The sequence below is a fragment of the Crocodylus siamensis genome, chromosome 1, assembly GCF_052110815.1.
Source record: "Crocodylus siamensis isolate JL-2025a chromosome 1, ASM5211081v1, whole genome shotgun sequence".
Classification (NCBI taxonomy): Eukaryota; Metazoa; Chordata; order Crocodylia; family Crocodylidae; genus Crocodylus; species Crocodylus siamensis.
This window is the reverse complement of record NC_143395.1, coordinates 422,281,320-422,306,058: the sequence shown is the minus strand read 5'-3', so window position 1 is coordinate 422,306,058 and position 24,739 is coordinate 422,281,320. Positions and strand designations below refer to the sequence as shown.

The window sequence follows — 24,739 nt, the reverse complement described above, 5'->3', positions numbered from 1 at the left end:
GGAGAGGGAAAACCTGCTCCCTCTGCCTACGTGACTTGCATCAATTACCTGGGTGGGGGGTTTCTACCTGGGGAGCTGGAATCTGCCTGGCAACTGGTGAGGTATTTCAGATTGGTTGGTGGAGAGCCAACCGGGGCCGGTCTCCACTGGCCCAGGTGAATGAGGTCACAGGGGTTATATAAGTTAGGTCGGGGAAGGAGACGGTCTCTCTCTTCGGCCATGAGGTGAAGCAGCAGCAAAGCAGGGGAGACAGAGAAGCCTTATCATCTGAACCTAGCTCTCTCTCTCACCCCAAGACTCCAGAAGGGAAACTCAACCAGCCTCTGGAAGATGCTTGTGAGTAAGCTACTCAATCAGATTAGATATCTAGCTGGCAGTAACACAGATGCGTGATCAAAAGGCTACCTCAGCCACACTGTTTGCTCTTTAGGATTTCTAAGATATTGCTCAACCCTGTACCCTAGTTTACCCTACCCCTTGTAATCAATAAAGTTCTCCTTTGTGACTGGTGTGGGAGACTTATTGAGGGGTGGGTCTAAATTATGCCTAAGAGACCCCTTAGGTCTGCGGACTAAGGGAGACTGTCCTTTTTGCCCCCGGACTTGGGGAAGTGCCCCAAGTGCCTGTACTGGGTCGAGTACCCATTGGACTATTAGGCCTGTGTTTCCCCGAGGACACAGGACCAAGACAGTCCCTTCTCAGGGTGGTGGCGGCTACGTTACCCCCAGACTAGCGAGTGTGCTGCGGGAGAGGGGTCGGCCGAGCATAAGGCGCCCCTAGGGAAGCATTCGGAGCCTGGAAGGTGGTCGGGCGAGCATAAAGCGCCCCTAGGGAAGCATTCGGAGCCTGGAAGGTGGTCGGCCGCAGGGAGGTGGGCGGCTCAACGCAGGAGCGTGCCCTACTGGCCCGCCACAGTTATCAATGGCTCAATTTGTAATTGGGGCAGGTATGGAGTGGGGTTCTCTAGTGGTCTCTCCTGGGTCCAGAATTATTTAATATCTTCATTAATGAATAGGAAGATGGAATTGAGAGCTCACTTAGCAAACTTGCAGATGACCCCAAGCTAGGTAGATCTGAGCACTGCAAAGAAGGACCTGGGGGTTATAGAGAACTGTACATTGATTCTGAGCTGAAAGCGTGCACTTGTTGCAAAAAAGACAAGAGCATACTGGGCAGTATTAATAGACGTGCCACTTGCTGGTTAAGGAAAGTGTTTGTTTGCTCCCTTCAGCACTGAAAAGCCCTCATCTGGAGTACTCTATCCAGTTTGGGGCCCAACACTTCAATAAGGTTGTGTAAAAATTAAAGAGAGTCCAGAACAGAATGACAAAAATGATTAGACATCTGGGAAGCATGATGTAGAAGGAAAGCATTTAGTTTGGAAAAGAGAAGAAAAGACCAAGGAGGGATTTGATAACAGCCTTCAAATACCTGAAGGGTGGCTATACAGAGAAGAGCAACTGCCTAATTTCTGTGGATTTAGTGTGTAGGAGAAAGGTTTGCAGTCTTAAATAGATGAACAGGAGATTTAAGTTGGATATTAGGAAGTGTTTTATCACTAGGAGGATGGTGAAGCACTGGGGCAGGCTACCTAGAGAAGCTGTTGAATTTCCATCCTTGGAAATTTCTAAGACCATGTTAGACAGGCACTTGGTTGAGATCATTAATGTAGGGGTGTTCTTGCCCCAAGCAAGGAGGTTGGATTAGATGACCAGTTGAGGTCTCTCCCAACCCTGCATTTCTATGATTATGGTCATCCTTAATTTTACACCTGCACTTGTTCCATAATACTACAAATAGCAATATTTTCTCTGCTCCTTGACACACAAGAACTGTAATCCTCTGTTCATTCATGCATCCTTATCCTATATTCATCACCATATGAGTCCAGTCTTCACCTCTGTTGATTTAGGTTTGTCACATAGTAAATTCACCTGCTGCTAAAGCCTCAATGGGAAGAAATGCAATTAATAACCAGGTCCTGCATGATTTCTTTCTGACCATGATGCAGTCCTCCTGTTGCAACAGTGGGCATATCTACATGAGACGCTTACTCTGCATTAGCCTAATGTTACTATGTAGGAGTGTGTTAAAGCACAACCATGCTAATATCTTACTGCACAGTGTTATTAGGCTAATGCACAGTACACAACACTAAATAACAATGCAGTAACTGTAAGTACTGTGCATTTGGTTAGTACTTCATTAAGGAAATATTAAACTAATTGTGAAGGATCTAGTGTGCATTAATGAATGTGTAGACACACCCACTAATAGGTGGAGGGGCAATTTTCTGAATGTTATTGGTGTAGAATGCAGAATGAAAACTCAGAAGGTTGGACTTGTAGTGTGGGAGGGTGTCAGGATCAACCAGGCCATGGGTCATCACTTAATAAGGCTGGGGTCACACCAGTTATCTGTTGCAGTCCAAGTCATCAGCCCAAGGGTTGAGGCAGTATTGTAGTCTGGGCACAGGACCAGATGAGAGCCAGCAGGTCCAAACATGACTGGTTGAGTGTGCACTGTACTGGGTATTTTCCCCCCACAGGTTTTTTTGACCCCTGGATATCCAGGCAGCAAAAAGAAAAAAAAAACACGGGGAAAAAAAATGATGCAACTCATAGTTGGCCAGTGCATGCTGCTGAAAAATGGAGCTGGGCCACACTCCACTGCCAGCCAGGCTCTGCATGGCAGAATCACCACGGCTGCAGCCCCAGGAGGACTCCAGGATCCCTTCTGGGACCAGCACAGTGCTGGCCCCAGACTCCCCTACCCCACCCAGGGCAACTTTCATTTCACAGGATGAGCTGTGATGAAAATTATGCAAAAGAGGACTCGGGGCATCTTGCAAGGGGAGTCAGTCCATCATTCAGTCCCAAGGCAAAGTCAGCTCCTGACAGGTGTTTTTTAACCTGTTTGTAAAACCTGCCAGTGACGGGGAGTTCATAGCCTTCCTGAGCCAGGATCAGCCCTATCCAAACCATATCAGACAGATCGATTTGCCAGGCTCCTTGCAAAACTACCACCAACCCTGACACACCAAAAGAAATCACACCCAAACCTGCCACAGGGAAAGCTGGGCATCAATGGCAGCTAATGCCCTGGCTGCTGTAAACAGTATTCTGATACACTACAAGACATCCCAGATAGACATCGCTCCCCCCACTACAGGGGGAGGCAGAAACCGCCTCAGCCCATACCAGTCTTAACACAGGGTAAATACCTTCCTGACCTCAAGTACGATGTTGGTTTCACTCTGAGCAGAGAGGGAAGACCTTTAACCCTCTGCTTATTGCACATGAGAGGCAGAGATGTTATGTCCTTCTGTCCTAAGACTGGAAATTAGGTGGTCTGTTATCTATTCCTATTTGTTGTTCACTTTGAGCACATGCATTTACTTTACTGGGCTTCTGCTTTGCTTTCTCCTTTCTATACTAGGGATATTTATTAGTACTTCTCCTTTCTCAAAGCCCCTGAGGTACTGGCGTAAGTTATGCTGTATCAAACTTATCAGTATTATTATCTTTAACAACAACACTATAGTGTGGATCTAGGCATGTTGATCTCAGTAAACCTTGCTTTCCATAGCATTGCGTGAGACAAAGGGTCCCCATTGGTGGAAAGTCCATGCAACAGGATGTTACAGCCCATAAGGCTGTTTTTCCTCCATCAGTGGGCATCCCCACAGCTGGTGAGCAATAACCTCAAAATGAGGGGTGTCCAAGAGAATGAGCTGATTGGGCATTGCTCCATGATGGGTAAGTACTTGGGAACATGTGATGCCACCTCCAGGGAGCTGAATCTTTTGGGATGGCATCTCAGAGAAGCACAGGATTAGAAAGGACTACTCATGCCATTGAGTCTATTCTGTGGCATTTTTAGGTTGTTCTTTGTTGATCCTAATTGGTCATGTGGTTTTCATTGCAGTCTCTGACATAGTGCAGGAGACCAGCCAGGTACCATGTTGCATTACAACCACTCCAACCCCTCCACCTTCATTCTGAAGGGCATCCCTGGGCTGGAGGACAGCCACTTCTGGATCGCCTTCCCATTCTGCTTTATGTACTGCATAGCATTGATGGGGAATCTCACCATCCTCCTGGTGATCAAGTCTGAGCCCAGCCTGCACCTGCCCATGTACTACTTCCTCTGCATGTTGGCCATCATTGATATGGTCCTCACCACCACAACCGTGCCCAAGGCCCTGAGTATCTTCTGGTTCCAGTCCCATGAAATCTGCTTCCACTGCTGCCTAGTTCAGATATTCTTCATCCATGGCTTCTCCATCCTTGAGTCCGGGGTGCTCTTGGCCATGGATTTTGACCGCTATGTGGCCATCTGCAAGCCCTTGCACTACACTGCCATCTTGACTAACCCAGTCATTGCCAAGATTGGATTGGCCATCACTGTGCGTGGCATTGGGCTGATGACCCCCTTGATGTGCATGTTGAGCAACTTGCACTTCTGTGGGACCAACATTGTCAGCCACTCCTATTGTGAGCACATGGCGGTGGCAAAGCTGGCGTGTGGCTACATCATAACCAACAACATTTATGGCTTAACAGTTGCCATTGTTGTTGTCTTCTCAGACTGCACGTTCATCATTATTTCCTACGTCCTGATCCTGAGGGTTGTTATGGGCCTCTCCTCCAAGGAGGCACTGCTGAAGTCCTTTGGCACTTGTGGCTCCCACATCTGCATCATCCTGATGTTCTATACCCCAGCACTGTTCTCTTTCTATGCTGAACGCTGGGGTCAGCACATTCCCACCCACCTCCACATCCTGATAGCAGACCTCTACCTGCTGGTGCCACCCATGCTCAACCCCATTATCTATGGGATGAAAACCAAGCAGATCAGGGAGCGGGTGCTCAGGCTGTTCTGTCAATAGTTTCATAGTTTCATAGTAGCTAGAGTCGGAAGGGACCTAGGTAGATCATCTAGTCCGACCCCCTGCCTTAGCAGGAAAGAGCACCGGGGTCAGATGACCCCGGCAAGGTGCTCATCTAACTTCCTTTTAAAAATCCCCAGGCTAGGAGCCTGCACCATTTCCCCTGGAAGCTGGTTCCAGGCCCTAGCCGCCCTGACTGTGAAGTAGCGCCTCCTAATATCTAATCTAAACTTACCCTCCGCCAGTTTGTGACCGTTATTCCTGGTCACTCCTGGCAGCGCACGGGGGAACAGGGACTCCCCCAATACCTGCTGATCCCCCCTGACCAGTTTGTAGCAGGCCACAAGGTCCCCCCTTAGCCTTCTCTTGTGGAGGCTAAACAGGTTCAGGTCCCGTAGCCTATCCTCATAAGGCCTGCCCTGCTGACCCCTGATCATACGAGTGGCCCTCCTCTGAACTCTTTCCATATTGTCCACGTCCCTCTTGAAGTGTGGCGCCCAGAACTGGACGCAGTACTCCAGCTGCGGCCTGACCAGTGCCGCATAGAGGGGGAGGATCACCTCCCTGGACCTGCTCGAGATGCATCTGTGGATGCATGATAGGGTACGATTGGCCTTCTTGACTGCCTCCCCACACTGCCGGCCCATGTTCATCGTGGAGTCAATGACGACTCCAAGATCCTTTTCCGTCTCCGTGCTGGCAAGAGGGGAGTTCCCCAACCTGTAAGTGTGGTGCCGGTTCTTCCTCCCCATGTGCAACACCTTGCACTTATCAGTGTTAAACCCCATCCTATTCTCATCCGCCCACCGTTGCAACCTGTCAAGGTCAGCTTGTAGCCTATTGCACCCTTCTAGTGCACCCACATCCCCCCACATCTTAGTGTCATCAGCAAACTTGAACAGGGTGCTTTCTACCCCCTCATCCAAGTCACTGATGAAGATGTTGAACAGTGCAGGCCCGAGGACCGAGCCCTGCGGAACCCCACTGCCCACATCCTTCCAGGTCGAGAAGAACCCATCCACTACCACCCTCTGGGTGCGGCCCTCCAACCAGTTGGCGACCCATTTGACCGTGTGGGCATCGACACCACAGTCTCCCAGCTTTTTGATGAGGACAGGGTGAGAGACAGTGTCGAAAGCCTTCCGGAAGTCCAAAAAGACTACATCCACAGCAACCCCTGCGTCTAATGATTTGGTGACCTGATCGTAAAAGGCCACCAGGTTGGTCTGACAAGACCTGCCACTGATAAACCCATGTTGGTTGCCCCTGAGCATGCATTCCCCCGCAAGGCCCTCCTGGATGTGTGCCAGGATAATTTTTTCAAAGAGCTTACCCGGGATTGAGGTCAGACTAACTGGCCTGTAATTTCCCGGGTCCTCTTTTTTTCCCTTTTTGAAGATAGGGACCACATTGGCCCTCTTCCAGTCCTCCGGCACCTCGCCAGAGCACCACGAGTGCTCATAGAGCCGTGCCAGGGGTCCCGCAATGACCTCAGCCAGTTCCTGTAGAACCCTAGGGTGAAGATCGTCCGGACCAGCGGACTTGAACACGTCCAGCCTCTCCAGAAGTACCCTAACTAACTCCTCGCTAACCCTTGGCCCAGGCGTGTCTCTCTCGGGGCCCGAGGGGGGCCCAGCAGGGAGGTGGCTGAACTGGTCCCTACTTAGGAAGACAGAGGCAAAGAAATCGTTAAATATGTTAGCTTTGTCATCTGGCGTGATGACTAAGTTGCCCATCGTGTCCTGCAGGGGCCCCACATTACCCGGGACCCTCTTTTTACCCCCTATGTATTTGAAGAAGGACTTCTTATTGTCCTTAATCCGGGAAGCTAGTCCTATCTCCAACTCTGCCTTGGCCCTCCTGACTGCCCCCCTACATCCTCGGGCGACTATAACATAGTCCTTCTTGGCGATGACCCCATCTCTCCATTGGGTATATGCCTCCCTTTTAGCAAGGAGGCATTCCCGGATGCTCCTAGTGAGCCATGGGGGTTTATGTGCCCTCCTGCTCCCTTTGACCCTTGTTGGGATTACCTCCCTTTGGGCATGGAGGATCGTCTCCTTAAGGAGCAACCACTCACCTTCGACATCTGATTCCCTTCCCCTCTGGGTCCTCAGCGCTTCCCCAACGATCCTCCTTAGCTTGTTGAAGTCAGCCCTCCTCAAGTCTAGGGCTGTTGCCTTGCTGCAGCCCTTTGCCACCTTACGCTGGATGGTGAATTCCAGCAAGCGATGATCACTGTCTCCCAGGTGGCCCATCACCCGCAGCCCCCTCACCAGGTCATCACCCGTGGCCAGCACCAGGTCCAACAAGGCGTCTCCCCTGGTGGGACTGTGCACCTCCTGGGTTAGATGGAGGTCCTGCAGTCTGGCTAAGAACCGACGTGACCATTGGTCTGGGCTCGCTGGCTGTTGCTGGGCCTGGTATCTCATCGTCTCCTCCGCCCTCATCTTCCCCCTCCCCCGACGAGCCTAGTTTAAAGCCCGCCGAAGGAGGTTCACCAACCTGGAAGAGAACACACGCTTACCTTTAAGCGGTGTCAAAAGGGAACATAGGCCAGGTCCTGATCCCAACTCAGGCTTCATGCCAAATTCCTCATTCATTTTGAGGCTTGGCCAAGATGAAGAAATTTGACTAAAGCAGAAGGGCTGAAAGCCTGTTTCTGAATGACCTGCACTGAATTGTGTATAGACAGAACGACCAGCCTGGTCAAAAGGGACAAGAAGTAATCAACATGCCCAGTTAAGCAGAGATGCACAATTAAACAGAGCACAAAGTCTGAAAAGAGACATTATAAAAGAAGGCCTTAAAATAGATCTGCCAAACATACTGTATCCTACCTTTAGCTTAAATATATTAATAACTAGCAAAATGCCCATCATGAATGATGGGGAGGGGGTGGGGGTGGGGGTGGGCACAGAGACCAGCATCTGGCCCTGCACCCTAGCCCCACCACTCCAGGTTCATCCCCATACCCCCGCCAACTCTGTATCCTACCCTGCTCCCCCTCTGCCACCACTCTGGGTCGTGCTCTGATCCACTCCCCTTCCCTGCTGTTTCACACGTGATGGAGTGTGGCGCACAGTTGTGTGGGGTAGCGTGCAGCTGCAGGGCAGCTGACTAGATCTTTCAGCAGCCCATTGGTCCAGAAAATATGCACCAGGTCACATAAATGCTTTATCAGCCCCTCATTATGAACTGTATCAATCTAAATTTGGTCTGCTCTTCCCTACCAGGGAGGTCCCAAAGGGTCATGATGGGGGAGTGCTTGTTTTTCCTTGGAACATTCCCTGTGGCGTTGGGATCCCCCTTTCTGCTCTCCCCACTGCATTGTAGCCTCACCATTTCAAGGTTCGTGTCTGGTGCAGGGGCTGGGACTGGCTCCTATGCAGTGCAGGAGCTGGGACTGACTCCAATGTTGTTTTAGGGTCAGTCCCATCTCCCACACCACTCAGCCATCTTGCACTGACTTTGGAGCCATCCCAGGACTATGAAAGAGAATCAACAGATTTTTTATTTCAGCCATGAGACTGCATCTGAGTCTTGAACCAGCTCTGGTGGGATCTCAGGCCTGAGACCTAAAATTAGCTGATTTTTGGTCTTGGGCCTGGAGCTGGTTCAAGACTCCAAAGTGGTACTACAATCCATGCATAGATTGTAGTAAACATTAACATGTCACTGGCAAGAAAAATGCTTCCTGCAGTCTAAATGTAACACGTACTAATGCAAGGTGCAACGAGACTCTATTTTTGCATAAGGTACATGCAGATCTCTGCTTCCTGGCTGATTATTTCTTCATAATTGAAGTGATTACAGAACCAGCCCCACAAGCCCTTTCCCCTCCAAGGACAGTTGATAATGTTCCATGCATGAAAATATATGTATCCTGTGTTTTCATGAAATAATAAATCTTATAAAGATTCCTCCTAGAAAGGAATACCTTCTTTCCCCACTCAGGCAGCTATTTCAAGCTGCCAGTTTCAAGGCATACCAGATAGAGAAAAGGGTTTCCCATCCCTCTCTGATTCATCCTTTTCACTTCCATTCTGAGCTGTACTGAGATACCCTGAATAATTAACAGTATTAAGATAATGGCAATGGATGCAGCAGAGGGTAGTGGTGAAGATCATAAGTTTTACTCACAGCAAGCAAGAGGGCCCCACACCTCAGGCCATGGAAGCCTCAAGACAAAGATGACAAGTGAGGTTTTCACAGCCCTGGGCTTGAAATTCAGCTGATGCAGTAAAGTTTTCAAAAGATTCAAGCCTGAATTCAAACTGGTTCTTTAAACACAAACATATTTAAACTTTGGTCATCTAAGCAGAGTTTGGGCATCAAAGAGGGCTTGAAATAGGACCTGCACCAGCAGATGAAACAGTCATGATGGGCCTTCACTTTGTACTGCAAAGTTCCCTAGGGATCTGCATGAAAGGGGGTTAAGCAGAGGTTCCGTGTGTGGGTGTGTGTGCGTATGTATGTATGTGTGTGTGTTCCCATGAGAGGAGGGCATGTAGTGCAGTGTGTGGCACTGCACAACATGCAGCCTGGGGGTGTACAGCCCACAGTGTAGACAGCCCTAGTGTAGCAGTGCGTGGTCCTAGGGGTGGCTGTGATCTCCCCCACTGACCCCTACTGTGCCAAGTTGGTATTAAAGCACCCTCATTTCTCTCCTGCCACGTCTTTGATGTTAACAATGCTTAAGGGAGGCTGCCATTAGTCCTCTCTGACATGGTGCTCTGATGTATCTCAGTCTTAGTTCTATCTTGGGTGACTTGGTGCACCCCAGCCTTATGGGCTATGTGTGGCTCCAACCAACCCTGTACCATGCCCCAAGCTTTGCAGACGTACCGGACTTGTCTGTTCAATTTCACTTTCCTGCGCCCCACCAGCACTTCTGGCTTGCCTCACAAATCGTGTCCTCTGGCACTCGTCAGTCTCTGCCCCCACTCTGGGGCTTCTCGCAACTGCGGCTCAGGTGGCCGTAGCTGCGCCTGGCCCCCAAATCCCCTCCTTGGGTCTTAAACCTCCTGTGGGGCTCAGGCAGCCTCGGCCTTACCTGGCCCCCAATCCTCTGCTCCCCTTCTCAGGGCTGGGGTCAGTTCACCCCGAATGTTGTGCCCTCTCTGGCACTGGGATGCCCACACTATCGTAGAGCCCCTATGAGGCCTCCTCCAACCCCTAATAGCCTCACCTGGTCCTCCAGTTAAAACAATGAACACAAAAACACAAAGCCCCTGGGCTATAACATAAAAAGTTAGACTGTCCAGCCAAACAACATTCAATCCCTACCAGGAAAACACTCCAACCCCCAGCAGTGACCAGGGGCTGCTCATGCGGTCAGAGTTTGCCCCTCCATCTGCACTGGCCGAGCTCCTCCTCCCTTGGCCACCAGAGGGGAACTGCCCTCCTGGCCTCCCACCTGGGCTTGTATGGGCCAGGCCCTGCCCCTTTCTGTCAGCTGACTCACCAGGTGTGGGCCCTTAGCTCCTTCTGGTTGCCCCTAGCAACCAACACCTGAGCCCCTACTGCTGCCTTTCAGGTACCAGTCACCTTAGTGCCCTGCTACACCTAGTCTAAGGTCAAATGTTTAAACCATCTTAGCAACAGAGACCAGGACATTTTGCCTATGGAATAGTTGGTGATCAGGGTACTCTCCTGGGCTGTGGGAAATGTGGGTTCCAATTCCCTCAGTTTGAGGAGAGTTGATAACCCAGTTCTCCCATCTCTCAGGAAAGTCCTGAAACTCCTAGCCCCACAACTACCCTGAACTTCTGCTCACAGATGTTTGGCATATACCCTCGAAGATGGGATGGGGGTAGGGTGTTGTGAATCATTAGTGAGGAGAGACACCTGTGGTGAGTTTCTTAAAACACTCAGTAACTGAAAAGCACATTTCTCAACTTTCAGCATTCAAGTTTGAAAGTCAGTCGCAAACTCTTCAGCACTGCCGTTATACTAAGGATCATTGACGTAATAAATAATGGGCTTGACCATAGAACAGGAGTTTCCTCAACTTCCAAAGTTTGTGCTTTAATCATTTATTAAATGTTTCAACTTGTGGAAAAGTTCAAACCATGTCGCACATTATTGACTTGCGTCCATTTACAGTGATACTTGATGGCTGTCAAGCTCTTCATACTGGTGATGACATTGCCTTAAGATGGCTGAAACAATATACCAAAACTGCAATTGTTAACTAAATAAAATAATTTATTCATCATTCCTCCCACAATTGTGCAATTGTGTATATTTAGTATTGCAAAATTAAAAATATATGTGTGTGTAATACTGAAATATTATTACATGTATAATGGAGAGGAAGAGAAAAAATACAGACAGTCAAGGAAAAGAAAAATCAACTTGAAACACAGTGGTATTAGTAAGGAAGGAGGAGAGTGTCCAGTTGTTACAATGTTTCACAGTAATCTCAGATTCTTTAACAATAACCTTAATGAGAGTAGAAGGGATTGTCAATGTTGTTCTAGAGTCTGCCTGCAGTTAACTTGACATTCAAATAAAGTTATGAGGTGTGGTTGCAAGATCAAATAAAGGTTTCATGCTGACTCTACCTGAAGTCAAGAGAAACCAAGCTGGGCAGAAGCTCAAAAAGAGAAAGGGAGATGTCTGGGTAGATGCTGAGGGAGAGAGGGACGGAGACCAGGTGAGTACAGTTTGGCTTCCAAGAGGGTAACAGACTTTTCTTGAGTGATACATGGAAGAAGACAGGCTTCTTTGGGTAGATGTTATATCTTTTAGTAGACCAACTAAATCATTGGAAAAATTGATCTTTCAAGCTTTTGGGCACAAACACCTTTCTTCAGGGTCTGTGCCCGAAAGTTTACAAAGACCAATTTTTCCATCAACTTAGTTGGTCAAATAAAAGATATCACTTCTACCCAAAAAACCTTGTCTGCCTATGCTTTTAGATTAACACAGCTACACCCAACAACCCTAAAACTTGGAGGAAGATACTTCTGTGGGCATACCAGAGGCAGCACTAAGGAAGAGCAAGGGGTTTGGCATTCAGAGTGAGCTTCAATCAGGACCCAGTCTCAAATCTCTTTCGACAGAACAGCCTGGGCATGTGCTTCCAGATCTGCTTGGTTTTCATCCCGTAGATGATGGGGTTGAGCATAGGTGGTACCAGCAGGTAGAGGTCCGCCAGCAGGATATGGAGGTGGGTAGGGATGTGCTGGCCCCAGCGCTGTGTGTAGAAGGAGAAGAGTCCTGGGGTGAAGAAGACCAGGATGACACAGACATGGGAACCACAAGTGCCAAAGGACTTCAGCCGTGCCTCCTTGGAGGAAAGGTTCATGACGGCCCTCAGGATCAGGATGTAGGAAACTGTGATGAAAATGGAGTCTGAGCCCACCACAAAGGTAGCAGCTGTGATGCCGTAGATGTTGTTAGATGTGGTGTCACCGCATGCCAGCTTCACCACTGCCATGTGCTCACAGTAGGAGTGGGAGATGATGTTGCTCCTACAGTAGTGCAGACTGTTCACCAAGCATGTCAGGGGCGTCATCAGGCCGATGCCACGCACAGCAGCTGCCAACCCAATCTTGGCAATGACTGAGTTGGTCAAGATGTTGGTGTAGTGCAAGGGCTTGCAGATAGCCACATAGCGGTCAAAAGCCATGGCCAAGAGCACCCCAGACTCCACAGCAGAGAAGCCATGGATGAAGAACATCTGGACCACACAGCAGTGGAAGCAGATTCTATGGGATTGGAACCAGAAGATGCTCAGGATCTTGGGCACAGTGGCAGTGGTGAGGACCAGGTCAATGCCAGCCAGCATGCAGAGGAAGTAGTACATGGGCAGGTGCAGGCTGGGCTCAGACTTGATCACAAGGAGGATGGTGAGATTCCCCAGCAGTGCTATGCAGTACATGATGCAGAATGGGAAGGCGATCCAGAATTGACTGGTCTCCAGCCCAGGGATGCCCTTCAGGATGAAGGTGGAGGGGTTGGAGTGGTTGTAATGGGACATGGTGCCTGGTTGGCCTCCTGCACCATGTCAGAGGCTGCAATGGAAACAACATGACCAGTTAGGGCCACCAGTCAGTGGGACATGTGTGAGCAATTGGAGGGGACAACTTTCTAGGTTCTTTGGATGAAGAGCTGCATTCCTCTGCCCAGTCCGCTGCCCTGCTTTCTGCTCCCTACTCTGTGATCCCTGAATGATCTCCTCCTCAGCTTTCTGCTTCTTGCCCTTTATGCTGCTGGGCTGCCTCTCCTTTCCTTGATCTGCTACATGGCACACACAGAGGATTCTTGTGCCACTTCGGGTACCCATGCTGCCCGTTGGCCACCCCTGCTTTAGGAAATGAGGACTGTGCAGCACAGGTTACCTATGGAGACCCATGGGCTCTCCATCACTGGAGGGCATAAAAAAAAGTCATATAAGCATCAATCAGGAACAGTTTGGAGCAATCTGACCCTGCAGGGGCATGGCAAAAATCCATCCTATCCCTCTCAACCCTCTGGTTTCAGTCACTGCCCAGTGCCTACGATTGGAAAGCTTCATGCTTAACCCTGGTCTCTGCCATCTGCATATTCTGCCTAAGAGGCAGTCAGCCTTGCTCCTTGTTCTGTGCTTTGCAGTTGCAGCCCCCAGCCTTACAGAAGCAGGGCATGAAATGCATGCACTGGGACATAGATGTCAGTCCTTGGGCCAGTGCTTTACTAAAGGTTCTCAATCATTTACACGGCATCTCAGAGAGATTTCTGACTCCCCTTGCCCCTTGTATCCCAATGCATCCCAGCAGCAGCCGCAGCCGCAGCAATTGCTTGCATGGAAATGGAGCAGTAGGAAATATCCTTGTTTCCTGCATCCAAATAGGAGAATGGACCTTTGCAGTCCATTCTCACCCTGGGATTAGAATCATAGAAAATGAGGGCTGAAAGGGACCTGAGGAGGTCACATCTAGTCCAACCCCCTGCTCCAAGCAGGACCAGCCCCAGCTGCATCATCTCAGCCAAGGCTTTGTTGAGCTGGGTCTTCAAAACCTCTAAGGATGGAGATTCCACAACCTTTCTGGATAGTCTGTTCCAGTGCTTTACTACCCTCCTTGTGAGAAAGTTTTTCCTAATATCCAATTTTGGAACTACGCTTCAGGGAGTTGAAGGCTGCTATCAAATCCCCACTCAGTCTTATCTTCTCCAAGCTAAATAAGCCCAGTTCCCTCAGCCTCTCCTTACAAGTCATGTGCATCAGCCCCCACACCATTTTCTTTACCCTCCACTGGCCTCTCCAAGTTGTCCATAAATGGGACAAACTATCATAGCTCTTTCAGTCCCATTGCTAAATTAAACACCACTTATCCAGTTTGGAGTATTTAAGACCCATATGTAGCTAATTGCATCTCAGAATTTTTTTTGTAATTGCAATTTCTTTTTGTACACAGCAAACTGAAGATTTTAAAATGTCCCTAGAAAATGACCTGAATAGATTGATAGATATTAGGGTCAGAAGGGACCTCAGTAGGTCATTGAGTCTGACCCCCTGCTCTGGACAGGAAAGAGCACTGCTGTCAGCCGACCCCAGCTAGGTGCTTGTCCAGTCTCCTCTTGAAGACCCCCAGGGTAGGGGAGAGCACCACCTCCCTTGGAAGCCTGTTCCAGATTCTGCTAACCCTCACCATAAAGAAGTTCTTTCTAATGTCTAACCTAAATCTGCTCTCCGTCAAAGTGTGGCCATTGTTCCTAGTAAATACAGCATCTCCTATTCCCTGCTGCCCTCCCCTGATGAATTTATAGGCAGCCACAAGATTACTTCTCAACCTTCTCTTGCGGAGGCTGAAGTGATGTAGGTCCCTCAGTCTCTCCTTGTAGGGCCTTACCTGCAGGCCTCTGACTATAGGAGTGGCCCTGCTCTGGACCCTCTCAAGATTCTCCGCATCCTTCCTGAAGTGCGGCATGCAAAACTGGATGCAAAGCTGAGCTCTTCTATGAATGTGCTCACAATGTGCTTTTCAAACACAAGAGCACATTGTGTTCCAAATCTTGTCTAACGTCTCTTCCAACTAGATGTCTGTCCCCTAAAATGATCACCCAAACCCTCCTTGGTTCTTGCGTGTTTCCTCAATCACCACGTAGACAACAACACTGCATGCTGGTACCAGAAAAATGAAAGCTGTTTGGTAACAAATAAAGGGCTGTCGAACCCAGGGCAAGCGGGTCTGCAGTGTTTGACCAACAGTGGGCAGAACAAGGATTGAACCTCAGCTGGAGTGCATCGCAGTTGAGTTTTTCCCTTTCTGGCTCTTGTCAGCATCTGCCTTGATGCTGTAGCCATAGGGTGCAATGTCTTTCAGTGTGCTTCGAGCACTGATGTGATACCTTGACCTATCAAGTATAGCCAGCCATATGTATACATGCTACTAATCTGCCTTCAGAGATGGGGAAGTGAGGCAATGGGTGTCTACACATTCATTAATGCACTTTAGGTAATTAACATTAGATCTAGTACCTCCACTGTGAGGTACTAAAAAAATGTACATTAGCTTATTTTAACACTCATTTAATGCACATTAAAATAGGCTAATGCACATTAAAGTGGATGTGCAGATGTGCCCATTTACATGAATATTTACATCCAGGGTGGCTCTGTTGATGTAGGTGGCATTATTTACATTTACACCATTTTGACTGAGAACAAGATTTGTTTCAAAGTTTCCTGACTTTACAAATCCTATATCAACAGAACTTCAGGTTAAATTAAATACGTTCCACCCCAACTCACCTGGAGCCTACAGGTGTGACTTTGGCTGCATTGTCTTTGCCTTCCGTGTTTGCTGTGATCACATACAGACTGGAGGACTATTTAGTTTACTGGGCAGACTGGATGGAAATGTTTATACATGTTAAGGAATCCCCCAGAGTTTATGGCCCTTGTGCTCAGCTGGGACTTCAGAAACTGCAATAATTGCACAGGAAAATCTTTTATCCAGCCTAGGGAATAGCTCTGAATAGTAAATCATAGTTTCATAGTAGTTTGGGGTCAGAAGGGACCTGAACAGATCATCTAGTCTGACCCCCCCACCACTGGTAGGAGCATATGCTGGGATCACATGACCCCAGACAGGTGTTCATCCAACCTCTTTTTGAATTTACCCAAGGTAGGAGTGAGGACTACTTCCCTAGGAAATTGGTTCCAGATCCCAGCCACCCTAACAGAGAAATAGTGCCTCCTAATCTCTAACCTGAACCTAATTCTCCAGCAACTTCTGGCCATTGTTCCTCATCACCCCAGGTGCTGCTGGGGAGAATAGGGCCCTTCCTATTTGCTGCTGATCTCCCCTAACAAGTTTGTAGGCAGCCACCAAATCCCCCCTCAGCCTCCACTTGCTGAGGCTGAACAGGTTCAGGTCCCTCAGCCTCTCCTTGTAGGGCCTGCCCTGTTGCCCTCCAGCCAAGCAGGTGGCCCTCCTCTGAACCCTCTCAAGGCAGGCCACATCCTTCTTAAAGTGCAGTGCCCAGAACTGGATGCAGGACTCCAATTGTGGCCTGGCCAATGTCGTGTAGAGGGGGAGGATCACCTCTCTGGACCAGCTTGAGATGCATTTTTGGATGCACGACAAGATGCGGTTGGCCTTGCTGTCTGTGGTCTGGCATTGGGGGCTCATGTTCATCTTGAAGTCAATAATGACTCCAAGATCCCTTTCCGCTTCTGTGCTCACAAGGGGGCAGTTCCCCAGCCTGTGTGTATGCTGTGGATTCCTTTTCCCCAGGTGTAACACCCGGCATTTATCTACATTGAACCGCATCCTATTACCATCCTCCCACTTCTGTAGTCTGTCTAAATCTAATTGCAGCTTCTCTCTCCCTTTGAGTGTGCCTACCTCTCCCCACATCTTGGTGTCATCGGCAGACTTGGACAACGTGTTTTCTACCCCCTTGTCCAAGTCACTGATGAAAATGTTGAACACTGTAGGCCCCAGGATCAAGCCCTAGGGGACCCCACTATTCACAACCTGCCAGGTCAAATACGACCTGTCTACCACCACTCTCTGGGTGTGCCCCGTCAGCCAATTTTTGACCCATCCAACTGTGTAGGCATCAATGCCACAGTTGCTCAATTTTTAATGAGAATAGGGTGAGAGACAGTATCAAAGGCCTTCTTAAAGTCCAGAAAGACTACATCCATGGTGATACCTTCATCCAGGGATTTAGTTACCTAGTCATAAAAGGCCATCAGTTTGGTCTGGCAGGACCTGCCTTTGATGAATCTAGCCATTCCTTTTTATAGGAATGCATTAATGTCTGTTTGATATTTTGTGCACAAGGTGTATCAGAATCTGGACAAAGTGTGCAAATACCCCATCAGGCATGTCTGAATGTCAGAGTTTGCACACCTAAGGAACAAACGTGCAAAAGTGCACACACCCCACTGAAAACTTGCCTCTATATAGGATGGGTATATTAGGTGGGTTATATGCAGTAGAGACAAGGAGGTACTAATACCATGGTACTAGATATGGGCAAAATCGTGTCTGCAATTCTGTGCCCAGTTCTGGGCACCAGTGAACAAAGAAGGTGAACTTAAAGTGGAAATAGCTCAGTGAAGGGCCCATAACATGGTTAAGGGAGTGAGATCTTTTCTCATGAAAGAGATAAAAGGACTCTGGTTGGTTTAGTTTAGCAGAGCACAGTTTAAGAGCGTGTGTGGCGGGCCAGTACGGGGTGCGCCTGCACCGAGACACCCACCTCACTGCACCCCACCAAAAACCCGGCTTCAGATGCCTCCTCAGGGGCACCAATTTCTGGTTACCCCCCTTCCTGGAGCACACCTGCAAGCCTAGGGTATGGCTGCCACCACCTGGATGCAGGCCTGTATCTGGGCCCTGTGCTGCCTCGGATACACAGGCCCCACAGACCTTGGGATCTTGGAGCGCTTCTATTAACCTGAAGTATAGAAAGTAACCTCCCTTAGTCAACTGAGCCAAGGGAATAGAAAAGGCATGCCCAATCCCTCTCATGCAGGTACCACAAAGCTTGTTATAGTGGACAGCTTTATTGGGTAGAAAGGTTAGGCAGGGGGAGGGGTACAGGAAGCATCAAAGAATAACCCAGAGAAAACAATATGGCTGGATAACCTTTTGACACACTTCTGCATTACAGTAAGCTGTATTTCTAGACAAGTTTCAGGTAAGTTACTCACAAATATCATCCAGAGGCTGATTGAGATTCTCTTGGAGGCAGTCAGTTCATGGTATGTCAGTGAGTTTCAAGATGCCTCTTCCTTCCTTCCCCCAATATGGAGGGGCCCTTAAATAACCTTTCTGACCTCATTCCTTGGACCAACCATAAACCAGTTTTCTCACACCACGGCTCACACTGGTTGGTCAATTAAAAAAAGTAAGCACCCTCAGGTGAGAGTTTAGGGTTACACAGGACGGAGTATGAGCAAGTTCTCCCCCCTCCCTCAGGAGTTTGCAACCCTGTTACCATGGAGACCAGGTGCCTCCTGCAGCCAGAATCTGTAACCAGAGTGGGAGGTTTTAGGCTGTATCCCTACATCAGTGGGACAGGCAGACAGAAAAATGTATTCCTCCACAGAGGGTATGTTCACTAAATGCAAATATCTACATATGGCAACTTTTAGGGAAAGAGAAGAGCTCTTTTAGGCTGAAAACCAGCACTGGAATAAGGTTGAATGGCTACAAATGGGCTATTGATACAATGGATTTGGGAATTTGAAGATCTCTCTCAGAAGGCTGACATTTTGGAATGGTGGCCCAAGCCCAGTGGTGGGTTTAAGGAGACTGAACTGGATGAAGATCCAGATTGAGTTGGATGAGGGTATAGAAGAGATGCTGTGAAAGGACAGGGAGTTCTGGCTGAACAGTGTATGAGATACAGGGACTCACAAGGTTGTACCCGAGCTGGGGTATAGAGGTGGCTCTTCAGTATGGAAGGTGTCTGTTATTCCTAGGCTGCAGGGATCTTGCTGGTTACCAGCTGAGGCAAGAAAAGATTTTTCCCCACCTTGTGTCTACTGGATTTTTCTTTTCACCTTCCTCTGAGGCATTGGGATGTTGACCACAGATGAGCCTGATATACCTGCCGGTACTTAGAAAGCCCAGAAGTTACAGGCTCGGCTAAACAATCTGCCCAATCTACAACAACAGCCCTGGTCATTCCTCCACTGTTATGCTTTATTAGGATAATGGCTCTTTGGGTGAATTCCAGTTTGGGTTATTACATCCCACCAGTCCAAATTCTCTCATTGGAGCATATGACACTCTTCAACATTTCCTGTTCCAAGATGCTGGTGCCCCTCGACTGCTCTTTTGTTATGAGCCTAAGCCCAGCTAAGAAAGAGCCCAGACCAGGCCCCAGCTGCAACTAATCAAAGGGATGGGATGAGTCTTCTCCCACTCTTTAGACCTTGACCAGGCTAAAGCAGACAGCAGCAAGCTGTCTGGGCAACAGATCCCCTTGTGCATCTAGCCTGCTTGAAACACTTGCACTTGATTTTGGTGCTTTATTTTGGCTTTGCCATTGGCTCTGTAATTCTGACTGACTCCATGCTCTGAGCTCCTGCCTTGTGACCTCTGGCTCTTGGACTCTTAGTCTGTGCCCCTGCCACAAAGTGACCTGCTCTGACCACTCACATTTCAGTCTCTTACACTTTTCAGTAGTGGATGATGCACCATGACCTGTTCCTTGTACAGAGAGGCAGATCTAGCGGGGTACAGTTAGGGCAGCTGCACTCCCCTTTGATTCCTGCTCCACCCAAAGTTTAAAGCGTACTGTCTGGCAGAGGCAGCAGCATTTCTAGTCAGGCAGCAGCAAGGGAGTCATTTGACTTAATAGCTTATTGTAATCTACTTGCTTCCTCCTAAGCTCTTCACTGTACAGATGTTAATGACCCCATTTTAAAAATAGTCTTAATGCTCCACTAACCAAGTTAGCCTTTCTTCTGCAATGCTGATGCCTGTTCACTCCTCCTGGTAAAGCAGCTCCTAGCTCACAGCCCTGAAGACTGTTCTTAACTCTAGCTAAAAACATGAATTCAGCTGAACATCAAGGCTAGGTCCAGACAGTCAAAAAGCCCAAGGGTGAACCAATTCAGTCTTTGCAGGTTAGTCTAAGTTGCACAGACTAAATTGAAACAGAAATGAACAGAAATTTACCTTTGATTCAGGAAATACAGACACATGCTTGCTATGACTCAGACCACGACCAGGGGGTGCTAAAGCACATCTCTCTCACTGTGTATTCACTTCTTCTTCCTGATGCCCCTGAGATCTCTGGGATTTTTCAGTCCAGTATTACAGCAGCAGGACTCTGCAGGGTTGCTCATCACTTCCTCTTCCTGCTTTCAGGTGCCTCTGGGATTTGTAGTTCACCATGGCAGACAGCAGTAAGTTTGAGTGGGGGAAAGGGTGTTTAACCCCCCTCCCTGGCCCTAGACCCCTGCTGGGGTTTGCCTGGGGGAACAATTCCCCCCAGCCCAGACTGGGATATATCCCCAGCTGGGCTTACCCCCTTGTCAGCCAGTCAGCCCTCACTGTTCCAGCTAGGAAGCAGAAGGGTGGAGCCAGCCCTGCTCTCTGGAGCAGACAGCCCAAAGCTTCAAAACATGCTGGGATGCTGGGGGATTTAACTTGAAGGGGTCTGGGGCAGAAGTTTCATAAACCAGTTTGACCCAAATCAGTTAAGTCTGATACTACATTCAACCAGGTTTATCTTAAATCAATTTCAGCCATTTTGAAATTGGTTTATGTGCACTGAGCTACTGTTCTGTTATCGGTTTAAACCAGTTTCTGATCACTTAAATCTGTGTATGCATAACTTCTGTCCCTAGGCCAAATAGCTTTCAGGGAAGCACTGGATGCTCTGTCAAGATGCTCAAGGAGGCTTGATTTTGTTTTATGCATCTAAAAGAGCTGTCCACTTCATTCTGACTACAGGACTAAGAAACATTTTTTGGTTATTTTTGCTTAGTTTATTGTGCTTTTAATTCATAATGATATAGCAAATAGTAGTCCCCTGTGATTCAGTGGTAGGCTCTTTTTCTGCTGCCCAGGAGACCTGGAATCAATTTCTGGATGCTTATATAACTACTGCCATGGAGGCACCAAATGTCTGAACTTGTTTTGGCCTTCAGATTCTGTCTCAATGGCCTAAAGAGGGGTGGAAGGGTTGGGCAGCCTCCACTCCTCCATACTTCTGCCTAGGCAGGCATTGAAGGTCTGGGTGACTTCTCACATACACCATAATCAGGAAGGACTGATGGTTGCCACAGACAGAGCAAATTAATACACATTCCAATTAAGTTATGTTTGTTCTTGCTTTGATCTAAACTGAATAATATAGCCCTAGGCCCCTAGCATATTAGTAATGCTTCTAGTTTCTTTACTTGGAGAAAAATGTGTGTTGTGTTATATGTGATGATGCACCACACCATCTGCACACCCTTTTCAAAATCCTAGATCCGCCCATTCTTGTATAAACATAAGCAATACAGGAGGAGATATACAGTGTGAATCTGGCATATGAAGTTTCTGCTGGATAGTGTTGGGGAAAATGTTCAATTTGTTCCAGCTGGCAACTCAGATCTTTAAGAAAGCAAAGGTCTATAGAACTTATCAGCAGCAATTCCTTGCAGTTGAGGATGATTGTCTTCCATGATTGTCTTATTTGTGGGTCTAAGGATGGCTGATGAGGCTGATCAAGGATCAACAGACTCTGCTGCAGCTTGGGCATGTGTTACCATGTGGGGTGGGTGGCTCTGGGATCTTGGTTCAGTCTGCAACATGATATTTTGCTGCTTCTGCTTTTCCATCTCCTGTTGTCATCATCATAAGGTTTTGAAGTACTGAGATCCTTGCAGCAGACTCCTACTTTGTTTGGGGTGATCCTAGGTGATAGTCTGGGGTGGTCTTGGGGCACTCCTGGGTGATAGTCTCCCATGAGTTGATGTTGATGTTGCATTTTTTTAACTTGGCCTTAAGGGCATCTTTGAAGCACTTTCTCTGCTTTTCTCTTGAGTGTACACATTGACTGACCTGGAAGAATATAACTTGCTTCAGGAGTCTTGAATGAGAGACATCTGGATGATGTGGCCAGCCCAGCAAAGTTGATGTTGGATGATCATCGCCTTGATGCAGGTGGTGTTTGCTTTCAAGGGGAAGCTAAAGTTGGTGCGACTGTCTACCCACTGGATTAAATGGATCTTTTGTGGGCAGCATTGATGGTCCTTCTCCAATGACTTGAGGTGTCTCCTGTATGTTTTCCACCTTGCAGCTCTGTACAGTAAGGTAGGGAGAGCTTCTCTGGTAGAAGAAAGACCAGTAAAAACCTTTGGAAGCCAGAAGGCACCAACAACAGAATAGCAGTAGAAACTTAAGACCATTTCAGAGATCCTAGTGATATCTGCTAGAATTTCCATGAAGAATAACAAGTCTCCAAATGCTTAAAATAAGTTTTGGGTTTTTTGTTTGTTTTTTTTAAAATTTTCACCTAGAAACAGAAACAGACCAGCTGAAATGTCAAACCAAAATGGTCCCCTTGGGCAAATAGATGGATGGATCAGGATCTAGAAGGGCCAGCAAGCCTATGAATGTTCTTCATTATATGCAGGAAGGTGAGATAGTAAAAGTAAGTATCTCACTAGTGGATTTGCCTTTGGTTTTCTAAGGGTTGCCAAAAGCCTCAGTGGATTGTGTCATCTTTGTCAAGTCTCCAGTTCAGAAGCACTTTCTATCATTTACAGTCATGGCAGATCTGAAGAATGGCAGAATACCCACTGTCTTGGTGATACCACACCACCACTACCACAGTGACACCACACCACGGTGCTTCCAACATAAATGGCTCTTCTCCACGTGTGGGCCTGTTTTCCCTCTCTCTCTCACATGGTAGAACAACTGCTGGGACTGAGTCACCTGAAAAATTATGATTGATATGTCTGCAGTGGACCTTATTCTTCCACCTTACATTGCAAGCCACCATGTGCTTTGAGTTCCTGCCTCACCGCCACCTCATTTGCACTTTTGGTTTTACGTTTGATTTTTAACATTTTTTTTCTAGTGCTGGGTAAAGGCCTGGATCAAAGTGAAATATTGTGTTGTCCTAAGGAGCTTCAAGCCTGTAGGCTTGTGACAAAAACACAAGGGTTTGTGGCATTGCCATTGTGAGACCACAAATCCTTTCTTTAGGGTTTGCTGCAGTTAGTAACACCTCAGGCCTCTCCTTTACGTGCAGAGTCCAAGGGCAAGTTGGCTGCATTATAGCAAGTGCAAACAGTTACATATGAGGGTATTTCTGAACATAAAGGCAACTTCAAAATAAAAGCATTTTTGGTGCAATGGTCATGTACTGGCACACATCACTTCCCTTTGTTATTGTAAGCAATTAGGGCATTTGACAATGCTGTCATCCATGTTCTCTGCTTCTGTGTAGTTCCCTGCCCATTGCATGCAAGGTGCTTTTATTCAGAAATTACCATTACTTTCTGAAAGACCCCTGTATTTAATCCAGACAGAGGCAGAAGTTGGCTAGTCTGGCCTGGATGAGCCTCTGGTGTGGCCAGAGGACAAGCTCTGGGCCAGGTGGGGAGCTAAGGCTGGCTACAGGCTTCCAAGGGATATATCTTCACTTGGGGGTTATGTAAAAGGAGCCAACCAGGGAATCGACTGCCTGAACCAGTCCTGCCATGGCTGAAGGTGAGGGGCCTAGGTTTGGCTTTTCACCCTCCCATTTCAATTCCCACCCTTCCCTTTATATGTTGCAGAAGAAAGAGTTAATCGTGGCTTCCAGACACAGACACCAGGCAGCACTGATTCAACAGAGCTTCCCAACTGATTTGCAAAACTCTCCCAAGGGGAGAAGAGGTGTGTTGTGAGGGCTATAAATTCTACAACCCTAGCAGCAGCAGGTGAATTCATGGGTGTTGTCTCACATGCCAGAGAGAGACCAAAACCCTGGGAGGAGGAAGAATCTTCTGCAAAATTGTGGTGAGTCCTCTCTGGGATTCTGCTGATCCTGAACAAGGGAGCTGCATGGCTCTGTAGAGGGAGAGTTTCAGAAAAGAACCCCAAATCTGACCCTGTGTCACTATGGTCTCATTAGAAGCCCCCCTCCGGGTACCACTGCTATGAATATGTATTTCCCATGTGATCTGAGAACTCAGATTCAGCAAACTCTGGGATCTAGATCAGTTCAGAGCCCATCATCCTGGTAGCTTGGTGCTAGGTTTGGTACTGTGGAGCTACACAGTTCATTTTCACTAGCAGTGTTGATGGCTTTATGCAGTCTGGCACCTGTTTCACTATTTAGACACATACATGAGCAGGTATCCATAGGGACCTGGTGCATATATACTGCCTCCTAAAAAACAAGTGGCATATTCGTGTGTCCAAGTCTGGACAAAAGGCCTGGGCTTTACAGGGTCAGGACTGGAGATGCTCTCCCATCACCTGAATGCTTGCTGGGAGGTGATGCCATTATCAAGGAGGTTAGTGTCTCTCTTGGACCTCTCACAACCTTGCTGCCTTCTTCTAACCTTCATAATGTTCTTTGTTCTTTTGACCAAGGCACCCAGAGTCTGTATTAGGTCACTGGATGTAGTTTATGTGAGACTGGCTCTGCAAAATAAAGATTTGTATTTGATTCTGATCAGCTACCAGTTGGGTTGATTTCTTGGTGTCATGGCCACACTGGGGAAAAACAAAAAAAAGCAGGTCAGATGGACCCAGAATGAAAAAAATCCAGCTTTTCTCAGTGAAATGAAAAGTTAGTAGAAAAATTGAATAACAAATTACTGTGACCAACTTTAAATTAAAATTTTTGTTGTTATTTGGGGCATTTTGAAATGTTTTGTTTTCATTGTTTTGT

General features: G+C 47.9%; 2 protein-coding genes across 4 annotated transcripts; one reads left to right on the top strand and one right to left on the bottom strand.

The window, feature by feature from the left end:
* The first annotated feature begins 225 nt into the window (after positions 1-225).
* Positions 226-24,501, top strand: LOC149875610 (olfactory receptor 52K1-like). Of its 3 annotated transcripts, none has more exons than XR_016440043.1 (3): positions 226-336; positions 22,368-22,501; positions 23,637-24,501. XR_016440043.1 is itself a non-coding variant. In XM_090031800.1 (2 exons), exon 2 carries the CDS (start codon positions 3,962-3,964, stop codon positions 4,889-4,891), a length of 930 nt encoding a protein of 309 aa, XP_089887926.1. In that variant the 5' UTR covers positions 234-336; positions 3,928-3,961. The 3 variants fall into 3 exon arrangements, 1 of the variants encoding a protein (XP_089887926.1); XR_016440042.1 differs by having other exon boundaries at positions 22,617-24,501; XM_090031800.1 differs by lacking the exons at positions 22,368-22,501; positions 23,637-24,501 and adding an exon at positions 3,928-4,891 and having other exon boundaries at positions 234-336.
* LOC149875611 (olfactory receptor 52K2-like) lies at positions 11,931-12,881 on the bottom strand. The gene has a single exon (XM_090031799.1). The coding sequence runs from the start codon at positions 12,879-12,881 to the stop codon at positions 11,931-11,933; it is 951 nt and encodes a 316-aa protein (XP_089887925.1).
* Positions 24,502-24,739: the final 238 nt, after the last annotated feature.

Coding starts and splice junctions, on each gene's coding strand:
- LOC149875610 (XM_090031800.1), top strand. CDS start 3,962: ATGTTGCATTACAACCACTCCAACCCCTCCACCTTCATTCTGAAGGGC.
- LOC149875611 (XM_090031799.1), bottom strand. CDS start 12,881: ATGTCCCATTACAACCACTCCAACCCCTCCACCTTCATCCTGAAGGGC.